General features: G+C 56.3%; 4 protein-coding genes across 4 annotated transcripts; all 4 read right to left on the reverse strand.

Moving 5' to 3' along the window:
- Positions 1 to 1,626: 1,626 nt before the first annotated feature.
- Positions 1,627 to 2,958, reverse strand: BESB_065370 (rhoptry protein ROP18; the record flags this gene model as incomplete). The annotated part of the gene is made up of 1 exon (XM_029364931.1): positions 1,627 to 2,958. The coding sequence occupies one exon, from the start codon at positions 2,956 to 2,958 to the stop codon at positions 1,627 to 1,629; it is 1,332 nt and encodes a 443-aa protein (XP_029218514.1).
- Positions 2,959 to 4,712: 1,754 nt separating this feature from the next.
- BESB_065380 (rhoptry protein ROP18) lies at positions 4,713 to 6,044 on the reverse strand (the record flags this gene model as incomplete). Its single annotated transcript, XM_029364932.1, has 1 exon — positions 4,713 to 6,044. The coding sequence occupies one exon, from the start codon at positions 6,042 to 6,044 to the stop codon at positions 4,713 to 4,715; it is 1,332 nt and encodes a 443-aa protein (XP_029218515.1).
- Positions 6,045 to 7,798: 1,754 nt separating this feature from the next.
- Positions 7,799 to 9,130, reverse strand: BESB_065390 (rhoptry protein ROP4; the record flags this gene model as incomplete). The annotated part of the gene is made up of 1 exon (XM_029364933.1): positions 7,799 to 9,130. One exon carries the CDS (start codon positions 9,128 to 9,130, stop codon positions 7,799 to 7,801), a length of 1,332 nt encoding a protein of 443 aa, XP_029218516.1.
- Positions 9,131 to 10,884: 1,754 nt separating this feature from the next.
- On the reverse strand, positions 10,885 to 12,636 carry BESB_065400 (rhoptry protein ROP4; the record flags this gene model as incomplete). The annotated part of the gene is made up of 1 exon (XM_029364934.1): positions 10,885 to 12,636. One exon carries the CDS (start codon positions 12,634 to 12,636, stop codon positions 10,885 to 10,887), a length of 1,752 nt encoding a protein of 583 aa, XP_029218517.1.
- Between the last annotated feature and the right edge of the window lie 1,705 nt (positions 12,637 to 14,341).

Here is a 14,341-nt window from a genome sequence, read left to right on the forward strand (position 1 = left end):
TGCCTAGACCCAGCCGCCTGCGAATCCTTGAAAAAAGCGAATGACACTGGCTTGGCTCAGTGGCCAAAGCACCGTCGAAGCGCGAATACTCAATTAATGAGGTCCCGGCTTCAGTGTCGTCCTCTCCTCGTGTGAACGGACCGCGTCTGGCAGGTGGCGCAGAAGCATCATTTTAACGGTAGATCACATGTTGGCCTCCAAGCAGGAGTATGTCAGCAACACACCGGCTCAGAGAGCATTCCACACGAGCGGGCGGTCGGCGTCACTGCGGGCATGGCGTTGTGTTTTCGGCTGCCTTGGCGTCGCAGAGCAAGGGGGTTGCAACAATTGTTAGCTGCTTTTACTCTCGATGGCCAACTCCCTCATATTCCTTGGGGACTTGGCCGCCACTACGAGTTGCTGCTCTCGGCTCGCGGTAGACTTTGTTTCGTTTCAGGGCATCGAACCCACGTGCCTGTCGCTTCTGCATGATTGTGGGCAGTAAACTAGCACCCGGTAGAGGCAGGACGACATGTGGAGAAGCAAGCACGTGTCTCGGCCGCCACGCATACTTTGTCCTGAGACAAGGGAGCTGCATCGCAATTCCCGACGGCATCTCTGTGCGTCAGCGGTGCATGTCCGACAGTCGCCCCACAGGAGGCTCCTGAGCAGCGAATCCCTACTTTAATCCTGTGGGGTGAGGGAGCCCGCGTAGCGCGGTGGTTTGAGCTGCGATACCATTCTCTTACGACTGTGTGGGTCCACGCCGCCTGATGCGAGAGGCCGAATCAATTAATACATCGCCAAGCGTCCGGCAGATTCACTCCATATCACCCTACGACGCCTGTGACTTATTATGCCACACCCTGAAGGTGAGAGCCGCGTAGACACGCACGGTCCTCAGACAAGCCAGCTGTGCGGTGCACTGCCGACAGCTCCGCTCTCGGAGAAGCTTGCATGTGCCCCTGCTCGCGGGCGCTGGCCTCATCACTATGAACCACGGGGAACCCGCTGTAATGTAAACGGCGCGAGTTGTGGCACGCGGCGGGAGCGCCTGGCGTGCACGTCTACGCCGTCAGTCCACAAGTGTTGAAATGCCATTTGCTCCCTTAGAGGGCTCAAGCATTTCTGTAAACCCTAGACCGGCGTCCATGTCCTGCTTACGTCGGCCTTCGCAACCTGCAGGGTCGCTTTTACATGTGCGGAAAATACCGAGCACGATGCACATGCACGCTGCCTTAAAGACCCGTATTTTCGACAACACGATTCAAGGTGGCGCGTGTTGATCTCGTTTGAGACTGCGTGCATGTGTTTCACGGGCAATCCTAACGCACAAAAGTTTACGTGCAATGCACTGCGGGGTATTTCGCCTTTTGAATGAACGACTCTGTTATCTGGTGGAACTCACGTCACCATCATGCATGTCATTGACACTCATCACGAGCATCTCACCGAGAGCCAGGGACTCAGCGATGAGAACGTTTCGGCATGGAGAAAAAAAGTCATTTCATGGTTGCACACTTGTGCATGCGGCCTCCCCCGAATCGAATAGTTATAACAGGATGTGTTGTAGCACACCTGAACGACCGACGCTGTTTTGCCAGGTACCTGAACTGCAGTAGCAGCCACATTCCGCCTGTCCAGCTTTCAAGGTTGAGAATCGCTAGCACCTCCAATATCACCAGCGGTACCTGCGGCAGTCGTTGGAGCATCTGAGTCGTCTCCTGACGTGTCGCCAAGAGGTTCCGAGGTGGCGGCGTCTTCCGCGGACGCGGCCTGTCCGGCAGCTCCCGCACCATCACCTGAGGGGGGGCCCTCTGCCAACTCCGAGTCTCCTTGACTGCTGTACTGCAGCGGTGACCGCTGTATTTCTTCTACAAGTTGGGCCATCTCGGGACTGGTCAGCGCCTGCATGGGACTCACCCGTTTGGAGCGCGAATGGTGGATGAAGCCGCGGATCAGGCGTACAACGTACGATGGCGGCGCAACGCCCCGAAACGGCGGTTCCTGTTCTCCTTCGGTGGGTAGGACGTTAATAACCGATATATCCCACAGCTCGAGTAAAACTGACCCGAGGCTCGTGACATCAGTCTCCATGGTCGCGGATGGGCATCTTTTAGCCGCGCGAGTCTTCCCGCTCGCCTCCTTCATGCAACTGAAATCGGCGAGAAACAGACGCCCATCCCTCATCACCAAAAAATTTTGTGCTTGGACATTGCCGTGCACGACTCCTTGACTTTGGAGGTTGGCCACCAGCCGTATTAGTTGATGCGTCAGTTGCAGGCGGGCAGATAAAGCGAAATCGCCATACCGGAAGAAAAGGCGATACAGTGCATCCGTGACTGTCTTCAGGTCCGTATACGCTCTGGGCATCAACATGAATGCATTCCCAAGCAAGGCCTGCGAGCCCTGGAGAGCGACAGTGAACGTATTCCTGTTAGGAAACTCCATCACATCGCTGGCGACCAAGAATCGAAGACGGTCTTGAGCTTCACTGGGGTCCTTGATTGTGCTGAACATCTCACTTGAGCGACCCTCCCTCATCACATCCTTTTGTGATATCTCAAAAGGTGGGCTGCGTGCCACAGGTGCTTTAACGGCGAACGCCTCTCCCGTGTCCTCGTCGGATGCCGTGAACACCATACTGGAGCCTCCTTCTCCGAACACTGGACCCCGGCGGAGCCGCCGTGTCGCGCGCGTCAACACCGACACCAGTTCCACAACAGTATCCTGTGGCCACAACGTTTCTCCAAGCAAATTGTCCAAATTGTTGTATGCTTGCACGGGGCGTTTGTCTTCCTGGATGACGTCCGATATCTTCGTCAAAAGGTGCTCGGCAATGGCATCTCCTGGTTCTACGCCACGAAACAGCGCCGGGTTGGATTCGAGGTCTTGCCCCAGTCCTCCGACTCCCTCCTCAGCGGCAGAGTCACGTCCCTGTAACCGGGGTCTTCTGAACCGCCCAAACACCCGGGACATGATCCGAGAGGCATGGCGCCCAATAAATCTCCTGGCCCGCCGCAGGTGCTGTAGCAGCATAGCGGCGTAGGACGCTCGTGCACGTGGCTGTGACTCGGAAGCCGCACGCGTGGCTCTGGACTTCCTAGTGCCTAGACCCAGCCGCCTGCGAATCCTTGAAAAAAGCGAATGACACTGGCTTGGCTCAGTGGCCAAAGCACCGTCGAAGCGCGAATACTCAATTAATGAGGTCCCGGCTTCAGTGTCGTCCTCTCCTCGTGTGAACGGACCGCGTCTGGCAGGTGGCGCAGAAGCATCATTTTAACGGTAGATCACATGTTGGCCTCCAAGCAGGAGTATGTCAGCAACACACCGGCTCAGAGAGCATTCCACACGAGCGGGCGGTCGGCGTCACTGCGGGCATGGCGTTGTGTTTTCGGCTGCCTTGGCGTCGCAGAGCAAGGGGGTTGCAACAATTGTTAGCTGCTTTTACTCTCGATGGCCAACTCCCTCATATTCCTTGGGGACTTGGCCGCCACTACGAGTTGCTGCTCTCGGCTCGCGGTAGACTTTGTTTCGTTTCAGGGCATCGAACCCACGTGCCTGTCGCTTCTGCATGATTGTGGGCAGTAAACTAGCACCCGGTAGAGGCAGGACGACATGTGGAGAAGCAAGCACGTGTCTCGGCCGCCACGCATACTTTGTCCTGAGACAAGGGAGCTGCATCGCAATTCCCGACGGCATCTCTGTGCGTCAGCGGTGCATGTCCGACAGTCGCCCCACAGGAGGCTCCTGAGCAGCGAATCCCTACTTTAATCCTGTGGGGTGAGGGAGCCCGCGTAGCGCGGTGGTTTGAGCTGCGATACCATTCTCTTACGACTGTGTGGGTCCACGCCGCCTGATGCGAGAGGCCGAATCAATTAATACATCGCCAAGCGTCCGGCAGATTCACTCCATATCACCCTACGACGCCTGTGACTTATTATGCCACACCCTGAAGGTGAGAGCCGCGTAGACACGCACGGTCCTCAGACAAGCCAGCTGTGCGGTGCACTGCCGACAGCTCCGCTCTCGGAGAAGCTTGCATGTGCCCCTGCTCGCGGGCGCTGGCCTCATCACTATGAACCACGGGGAACCCGCTGTAATGTAAACGGCGCGAGTTGTGGCACGCGGCGGGAGCGCCTGGCGTGCACGTCTACGCCGTCAGTCCACAAGTGTTGAAATGCCATTTGCTCCCTTAGAGGGCTCAAGCATTTCTGTAAACCCTAGACCGGCGTCCATGTCCTGCTTACGTCGGCCTTCGCAACCTGCAGGGTCGCTTTTACATGTGCGGAAAATACCGAGCACGATGCACATGCACGCTGCCTTAAAGACCCGTATTTTCGACAACACGATTCAAGGTGGCGCGTGTTGATCTCGTTTGAGACTGCGTGCATGTGTTTCACGGGCAATCCTAACGCACAAAAGTTTACGTGCAATGCACTGCGGGGTATTTCGCCTTTTGAATGAACGACTCTGTTATCTGGTGGAACTCACGTCACCATCATGCATGTCATTGACACTCATCACGAGCATCTCACCGAGAGCCAGGGACTCAGCGATGAGAACGTTTCGGCATGGAGAAAAAAAGTCATTTCATGGTTGCACACTTGTGCATGCGGCCTCCCCCGAATCGAATAGTTATAACAGGATGTGTTGTAGCACACCTGAACGACCGACGCTGTTTTGCCAGGTACCTGAACTGCAGTAGCAGCCACATTCCGCCTGTCCAGCTTTCAAGGTTGAGAATCGCTAGCACCTCCAATATCACCAGCGGTACCTGCGGCAGTCGTTGGAGCATCTGAGTCGTCTCCTGACGTGTCGCCAAGAGGTTCCGAGGTGGCGGCGTCTTCCGCGGACGCGGCCTGTCCGGCAGCTCCCGCACCATCACCTGAGGGGGGGCCCTCTGCCAACTCCGAGTCTCCTTGACTGCTGTACTGCAGCGGTGACCGCTGTATTTCTTCTACAAGTTGGGCCATCTCGGGACTGGTCAGCGCCTGCATGGGACTCACCCGTTTGGAGCGCGAATGGTGGATGAAGCCGCGGATCAGGCGTACAACGTACGATGGCGGCGCAACGCCCCGAAACGGCGGTTCCTGTTCTCCTTCGGTGGGTAGGACGTTAATAACCGATATATCCCACAGCTCGAGTAAAACTGACCCGAGGCTCGTGACATCAGTCTCCATGGTCGCGGATGGGCATCTTTTAGCCGCGCGAGTCTTCCCGCTCGCCTCCTTCATGCAACTGAAATCGGCGAGAAACAGACGCCCATCCCTCATCACCAAAAAATTTTGTGCTTGGACATTGCCGTGCACGACTCCTTGACTTTGGAGGTTGGCCACCAGCCGTATTAGTTGATGCGTCAGTTGCAGGCGGGCAGATAAAGCGAAATCGCCATACCGGAAGAAAAGGCGATACAGTGCATCCGTGACTGTCTTCAGGTCCGTATACGCTCTGGGCATCAACATGAATGCATTCCCAAGCAAGGCCTGCGAGCCCTGGAGAGCGACAGTGAACGTATTCCTGTTAGGAAACTCCATCACATCGCTGGCGACCAAGAATCGAAGACGGTCTTGAGCTTCACTGGGGTCCTTGATTGTGCTGAACATCTCACTTGAGCGACCCTCCCTCATCACATCCTTTTGTGATATCTCAAAAGGTGGGCTGCGTGCCACAGGTGCTTTAACGGCGAACGCCTCTCCCGTGTCCTCGTCGGATGCCGTGAACACCATACTGGAGCCTCCTTCTCCGAACACTGGACCCCGGCGGAGCCGCCGTGTCGCGCGCGTCAACACCGACACCAGTTCCACAACAGTATCCTGTGGCCACAACGTTTCTCCAAGCAAATTGTCCAAATTGTTGTATGCTTGCACGGGGCGTTTGTCTTCCTGGATGACGTCCGATATCTTCGTCAAAAGGTGCTCGGCAATGGCATCTCCTGGTTCTACGCCACGAAACAGCGCCGGGTTGGATTCGAGGTCTTGCCCCAGTCCTCCGACTCCCTCCTCAGCGGCAGAGTCACGTCCCTGTAACCGGGGTCTTCTGAACCGCCCAAACACCCGGGACATGATCCGAGAGGCATGGCGCCCAATAAATCTCCTGGCCCGCCGCAGGTGCTGTAGCAGCCTAGCGGCGTAGGACGCTCGTGCACGTGGCTGTGACTCGGAAGCCGCACGCGTGGCTCTGGACTTCCTAGTGCCTAGACCCAGCCGCCTGCGAATCCTTGAAAAAAGCGAATGACACTGGCTTGGCTCAGTGGCCAAAGCACCGTCGAAGCGCGAATACTCAATTAATGAGGTCCCGGCTTCAGTGTCGTCCTCTCCTCGTGTGAACGGACCGCGTCTGGCAGGTGGCGCAGAAGCATCATTTTAACGGTAGATCACATGTTGGCCTCCAAGCAGGAGTATGTCAGCAACACACCGGCTCAGAGAGCATTCCACACGAGCGGGCGGTCGGCGTCACTGCGGGCATGGCGTTGTGTTTTCGGCTGCCTTGGCGTCGCAGAGCAAGGGGGTTGCAACAATTGTTAGCTGCTTTTACTCTCGATGGCCAACTCCCTCATATTCCTTGGGGACTTGGCCGCCACTACGAGTTGCTGCTCTCGGCTCGCGGTAGACTTTGTTTCGTTTCAGGGCATCGAACCCACGTGCCTGTCGCTTCTGCATGATTGTGGGCAGTAAACTAGCACCCGGTAGAGGCAGGACGACATGTGGAGAAGCAAGCACGTGTCTCGGCCGCCACGCATACTTTGTCCTGAGACAAGGGAGCTGCATCGCAATTCCCGACGGCATCTCTGTGCGTCAGCGGTGCATGTCCGACAGTCGCCCCACAGGAGGCTCCTGAGCAGCGAATCCCTACTTTAATCCTGTGGGGTGAGGGAGCCCGCGTAGCGCGGTGGTTTGAGCTGCGATACCATTCTCTTACGACCGTGTGGGTCCACGCCGCCTGATGCGAGAGGCCGAATCAATTAATACATCGCCAAGCGTCCGGCAGATTCACTCCATATCACCCTACGACGCCTGTGACTTATTATGCCACACCCTGAAGGTGAGAGCCGCGTAGACACGCACGGTCCTCAGACAAGCCAGCTGTGCGGTGCACTGCCGACAGCTCCGCTCTCGGAGAAGCTTGCATGTGCCCCTGCTCGCGGGCGCTGGCCTCATCACTATGAACCACGGGGAACCCGCTGTAATGTAAACGGCGCGAGTTGTGGCACGCGGCGGGAGCGCCTGGCGTGCACGTCTACGCCGTCAGTCCACAAGTGTTGAAATGCCATTTGCTCCCTTAGAGGGCTCAAGCATTTCTGTAAACCCTAGACCGGCGTCCATGTCCTGCTTACGTCGGCCTTCGCAACCTGCAGGGTCGCTTTTACATGTGCGGAAAATACCGAGCACGATGCACATGCACGCTGCCTTAAAGACCCGTATTTTCGACAACACGATTCAAGGTGGCGCGTGTTGATCTCGTTTGAGACTGCGTGCATGTGTTTCACGGGCAATCCTAACGCACAAAAGTTTACGTGCAATGCACTGCGGGGTATTTCGCCTTTTGAATGAACGACTCTGTTATCTGGTGGAACTCACGTCACCATCATGCATGTCATTGACACTCATCACGAGCATCTCACCGAGAGCCAGGGACTCAGCGATGAGAACGTTTCGGCATGGAGAAAAAAAGTCATTTCATGGTTGCACACTTGTGCATGCGGCCTCCCCCGAATCGAATAGTTATAACAGGATGTGTTGTAGCACACCTGAACGACCGACGCTGTTTTGCCAGGTACCTGAACTGCAGTAGCAGCCACATTCCGCCTGTCCAGCTTTCAAGGTTGAGAATCGCTAGCACCTCCAATATCACCAGCGGTACCTGCGGCAGTCGTTGGAGCATCTGAGTCGTCTCCTGACGTGTCGCCAAGAGGTTCCGAGGTGGCGGCGTCTTCCGCGGACGCGGCCTGTCCGGCAGCTCCCGCACCATCACCTGAGGGGGGGCCCTCTGCCAACTCCGAGTCTCCTTGACTGCTGTACTGCAGCGGTGACCGCTGTATTTCTTCTACAAGTTGGGCCATCTCGGGACTGGTCAGCGCCTGCATGGGACTCACCCGTTTGGAGCGCGAATGGTGGATGAAGCCGCGGATCAGGCGTACAACGTACGATGGCGGCGCAACGCCCCGAAACGGCGGTTCCTGTTCTCCTTCGGTGGGTAGGACGTTAATAACCGATATATCCCACAGCTCGAGTAAAACTGACCCGAGGCTCGTGACATCAGTCTCCATGGTCGCGGATGGGCATCTTTTAGCCGCGCGAGTCTTCCCGCTCGCCTCCTTCATGCAACTGAAATCGGCGAGAAACAGACGCCCATCCCTCATCACCAAAAAATTTTGTGCTTGGACATTGCCGTGCACGACTCCTTGACTTTGGAGGTTGGCCACCAGCCGTATTAGTTGATGCGTCAGTTGCAGGCGGGCAGATAAAGCGAAATCGCCATACCGGAAGAAAAGGCGATACAGTGCATCCGTGACTGTCTTCAGGTCCGTATACGCTCTGGGCAGCAACATGAATGCATTCCCAAGCAAGGCCTGCGAGCCCTGGAGAGCGACAGTGAACGTATTCCTGTTAGGAAACTCCATCACATCGCTGGCGACCAAGAATCGAAGACGGTCTTGAGCTTCACTGGGGTCCTTGATTGTGCTGAACATCTCACTTGAGCGACCCTCCCTCATCACATCCTTTTGTGATATCTCAAAAGGTGGGCTGCGTGCCACAGGTGCTTTAACGGCGAACGCCTCTCCCGTGTCCTCGTCGGATGCCGTGAACACCATACTGGAGCCTCCTTCTCCGAACACTGGACCCCGGCGGAGCCGCCGTGTCGCGCGCGTCAACACCGACACCAGTTCCACAACAGTATCCTGTGGCCACAACGTTTCTCCAAGCAAATTGTCCAAATTGGTGTACGCTTGCACGGGGCGTTTGTCTTCCTGGATGACGTCCGATATCTTCGTCAAAAGGTGCTCGGCAATGGCATCTCCTGGTTCTACGCCACGAAACAGCGCCGGGTTGGATTCGAGATCTTGCCCCAGTCCTCCGACTCCCTCCTCAGCGGCAGAGTCACGTCCCTGTAACCGGGGTCTTCTGAACCGCCCAAACACCCGGGACATGATCCGAGAGGCATGGCGCCCAATAAATCTCCTGGCCCGCCGCAGGTGCTGTAGCAGCATAGCGGCGTAGGACGCTCGTGCACGTGGCTGTGACTCGGAAGCCGCACGCGTGGCTCTGGACTTCCTAGTGCCTAGACCCAGCCGCCTGCGAATCCTTGAAAAAAGCGAATGACACTGGCTTGGCTCAGTGGCCAAAGCACCGTCGAAGCGCGAATACTCAATTAATGAGGTCCCGGCTTCAGTGTCGTCCTCTCCTCGTGTGAACGGACCGCGTCTGGCAGGTGGCGCAGAAGCATCATTTTAACGGTAGATCACATGTTGGCCTCCAAGCAGGAGTATGTCAGCAACACACCGGCTCAGAGAGCATTCCACACGAGCGGGCGGTCGGCGTCACTGCGGGCATGGCGTTGTGTTTTCGGCTGCCTTGGCGTCGCAGAGCAAGGGGGTTGCAACAATTGTTAGCTGCTTTTACTCTCGATGGCCAACTCCCTCATATTCCTTGGGGACGTGGCCGCCACTACGAGTTGCTGCTCTCGGCTCGCGGTAGACTTTGTTTCGTTTCAGGGCATCGAACCCTCGTGCCTGTCGCTTCTGCATGATTGTGGGCAGTAAACTAGCACCCGGTAGAGGCAGGACGACATGTGGAGAAGCAAGCACGTGTCTCGGCCGCCACGCATACTTTGTCCTGAGACAAGGGAGCTGCATCGCAATTCCCGACGGCATCTCTGTGCGTCAGCGGTGCATGTCCGACAGTCGCCCCACAGGAGGCTCCTGAGCAGCGAATCCCTACTTTAATCCTGTGGGGTGAGGGAGCCCGCGTAGCGCGGTGGTTTGAGCTGCGATACCATTCTCTTACGACCGTGTGGGTCCACGCCGCCTGATGCGAGAGGCCGAATCAATTAATACATCGCCAAGCGTCCGGCAGATTCACTCCATATCACCCTACGACGCCTGTGACTTATTATGCCACACCCTGAAGGTGAGAGCCGCGTAGACACGCACGGTCCTCAGACAAGCCAGCTGTGCGGTGCACTGCCGACAGCTCCGCTCTCGGAGAAGCTTGCATGTGCCCCTGCTCGCGGGCGCTGGCCTCATCACTATGAACCACGGGGAACCCGCTGTAATGTAAACGGCGCGAATTGTGGCACGCGGCGGGAGCGCCTGGCGTGCACGTCTACGCCGTCAGTCCACAAGTGTTGAAATGCCATTTGCTCCCTTAGAGGGCTCAAGCATTTCTGTAAACCCTAGACCGGCGTCCATGTCCTGCTTACGTCGGCCTTCGCAACCTGCAGGGTCGCTTTTACATGTGCGGAAAATACCGAGCACGATGCACATGCACGCTGCCTTAAAGACCCGTATTTTCGGCAACACGATTCAAGGTGGCGCGTGTTGATCTCGTTTGAGACTGCGTGCATGTGTTTCACGGGCAATCCTAACGCACAAAAGTTTACGTGCAATGCACTGCGGGGTATTTCGCCTTTTGAATGAACGACTCTGTTATCTGGTGGAACTCACGTCACCATCATGCATGTCATTGACACTCATCACGAGCATCTCACCGAGAGCCAGGGACTCAGCGATGAGAACGTTTCGGCATGAAGAAAAAAAATCATTTCATGGTTGCACACTTGTGCATGCGGCCTCCCCCGAATCGAATAGTTATAACAGGATGTGTTGTAGCACACCTGAACGACCGACGCTGTTTTGCCAGGTACCTGAACTGCAGTAGCAGCCACATTCCGCCTGTCCAGCTTTCAAGGTTGAGAATCGCTAGCACCTCCAATATCACCAGCGGTACCTGCGGCAGTCGTTGGAGCATCTGAGTCGTCTCCTGACGTGTCGCCAAGAGGTTCCGAGGTGGCGGCGTCTTCCGCGGACGCGGCCTGTCCGGCAGCTCCCGCACCATCACCTGAGGGGGGGCCCTCTGCCAACTCCGAGTCTCCTTGACTGCTGTACTGCAGCGGTGACCGCTGTATTTCTTCTACAAGTTGGGCCATCTCGGGACTGGTCAGCGCCTGCATGGGACTCACCCGTTTGGAGCGCGAATGGTGGATGAAGCCGCGGATCAGGCGTACAACGTACGAGGGCGGCGCAACGCCCTCATGCGGCGTTTGTTCTCCCTCTTCTTCGGATAGGATGTCATTACTCGAGACACACCACAGATCGAGTAAAACTGACCCGAGGCTCGTGACATCAGTCTCCATGGTCGCGGATGGGCATCTTTTAGCCGCGCGAGTCTTCCCGCTCGCCTCCTTCATGCAACTGAAATCGGCGAGAAACAGACGCCCATCCCTCATCACCAAAAAATTTTGTGCTTGGACATTGCCGTGCACGACTCCTTGACTTTGGAGGTTGGCCACCAGCCGTATTAGTTGATGCGTCAGTTGCAGGCGGGCAGATAAAGCGAAATCGCCATACCGGAAGAAAAGGCGATACAGTGCATCCGTGACTGTCTTCAGGTCCGTATACGCTCTGGGCATCAACATGAATGCATTCCCAAGCAAGGCCTGCGAGCCCTGGAGAGCGACAGTGAACGTATTCCTGTTAGGAAACTCCATCACATCGCTGGCGACCAAGAATCGAAGACGGTCTTGAGCTTCACTGGGGTCCTTGATTGTGCTGAACATCTCACTTGAGCGACCCTCCCTCATCACATCCTTTTGTGATATCTCAAAAGGTGGGCTGCGTGCCACAGGTGCTTTAACGGCGAACGCCTCTCCCGTGTCCTCGTCGGATGCCGTGAACACCATACTGGAGCCTCCTTCTCCGAACACTGGACCCCGGCGGAGCCGCCGTGTCGCGCGCGTCAACACCGACACCAGTTCCACAACAGTATCCTGTGGCCACAACGTTTCTCCAAGCAAATTGTCCAAATTGGTGTACGCTTGCACGGGGCGTTCGTCTTCCTGGATGACGTCCGATATCTTCGTCAAAAGGTGCTCGGCAATGGCATCTCCTGGTTCTACGCCACGAAACAGCGCCGGGTTGGATTCGAGGTCTTGCCCCAGTCCTCCGACTCCCTCCTCAGCGGCAGAGTCACGTCCCTGTAACCGGGGTCTTCTGAACCGCCCAAACACCCGGGACATGATCCGAGAGGCATGGCGCCCAATAAATCTCCTGGCCCGCCGCAGGTGCTGTAGCAGCCTAGCGGCGTAGGACGCTCGTGCACGTGGCTGTGACTCGGAAGCCGCACGCGTGGCTCTGGACTTCCTAGTGCCTAGACCCAGCCGCCTGCGAATCCTTGAAAAAAGCGAAGGACGCTGGCTCGGCTCAGTGGCCGGGGCACCGTCGAAGTGCGAATACTCAATTAATGAGGTCCCGGCGTCAGTGTCGTCCTCTAGTGGTGTCGCCGAACGTGCAGTCACATGTTGGCTTCTGGAGGTCAGCTCGGAACCCTGTAGTTGACTGAAATGCAAGTTCACATTTCTCACAACTTGCAAGCTCACGCCTTGGTGCAGCCCAAAGACGGTGCCCAACGCAGCTAGCCACAGGAGTCTTGATGCCATTCAGGTGCGGCGGTGAACAAACATCATTCTAACAGGAGCTACAGTCAGGCATCCAATCAGGCGTACCTCTAAAACACACTCGATCACCCGGTGTTACACAAAGTGAATGGGCATTGGCTTCACCGGGGCGAAGGCGTTGTGTCGTCTGTCTTGACGTCGCAGGGCAGACTGGCCGCAACAACCGCTAGCTGTCTTTTCTCCCGGCGCCAACCGCCACAGGGAAAGGCGTTCTCACCCTGTTTTCTGGATTCAAAAAACACGCAGACTCCCCGAGGCCGTGCTCGGTGACGAAAAAACGAGACTGAAAGGAAATGTGTGGCAGCATCCACAAGTAGCCGCCAGGGATTGTTACCCCTGGCTATCAGCATAGAAATGCATCGATAACGGAAGAGGACCAGATGAAATAGTTGCGAAAACTCGGTTTTCTGCAGGGGAATCAAGTTCTCAGACAACGCGACAGTGAAATAGAGAAGCATGAAAAGGACAAGCCCTTCGAGACAGGGTGGAAATTCACCAGGATAATCACCGACCAGCCCGAACTCGCGCGCGACACCGCCAGCCGTTCGCTGGGGACAGAGAAGGGAACCCAGAAATAGCCAACCAAGTCGCGCACGTCACCACGAAACACAGAGCGGGGTTCTGCGCTCCTTTAGCAGGACATATATGCAAACAAAGCCTGGTCATGGGGACTCAGCGAGCGATTTCACAGTTCTTTGCACTTGTGGATTTCTCCGTTTCGGTAGCTGGTGCTGTACGTTCGGCTCCGCATCGCTCATGTCTGGAAGCTGCTTCACGCACACAGTCGGGGAGACCTCAAGCTCACGGGGGGCAGACAGCGGCGAACGAGTCAAGAGCGCACTTCGACAGAGGCTGAGCGTGTTTCCTTTTCAACCTGACCTGTCGTTTTCAGACTTCCAAGTGCCGCCGCGTGTGTGTGGCTTGGTTTTGGCTTTTCGTGCGTGAGCACATCGTGTCTCCAGCGGGGCTCAACGACTTTTGTGGGCTCGCGGGAGCCGCTGTCGCAGTTGCAGTATGAAGACAACGCAGCAGGCACGCCGCGGAATGCACACAAAAACACCGCTACTTCCGTTCGCACCGCCAGGCACTCTATTTATCTCGCTCCACTTTTCCTCACTCATGAAGTGCATAGACGCGGAAAGTTGCAAACGCGCTTTTCGCGAACACGTGGTCGCGGACTGCGCGGCTAGGCCTCGTCTGTCACTCTGGCGAGCTGCGTCGGTGTTATCGGTCTACGGAGGGTTTTTTAGCTGAAGCGACGGTCTCTGGGTGTTGTTCGTCACTAGCCTCTCCAGGTCTAGAATCCAGAAGGAGTCAGATGGCTGCAAAGGCGGCCTGAGTCGAGCCGCGCTCTCTCAGATGGTGTGTGGAGGTATACTCTGAAGTAGGAGCAATTCCCCGTTTCCTGAAAGCAGATCTGTAAGGATGGATAGACAGTTTAGCTTATGAGAATTATCTGTGGAAGGCGCGTCGGGGTGTGGCACACAATGTTACGAGATTGTTCCACTGCCCTGTCTGTCTATTTCTTTCCTGTTGAACAGAACCACCGGAAAAACATACACGTCGGCGGTGTGACTCAACTTCGTTATGATTACTGAAGATGAGTAACGTGAAACTCGAACGCCTCTGGCATTGCAAATCGTGGCCGAGTGCATGCTGATATTGAAACATATCTCTTACTGCAGCT

The sequence above is a fragment of the Besnoitia besnoiti genome, chromosome VI (genome assembly GCF_002563875.1).
Source record: "Besnoitia besnoiti strain Bb-Ger1 chromosome VI, whole genome shotgun sequence".
In the NCBI taxonomy this organism is placed as follows: Eukaryota; Apicomplexa; class Conoidasida; order Eucoccidiorida; family Sarcocystidae; genus Besnoitia; species Besnoitia besnoiti.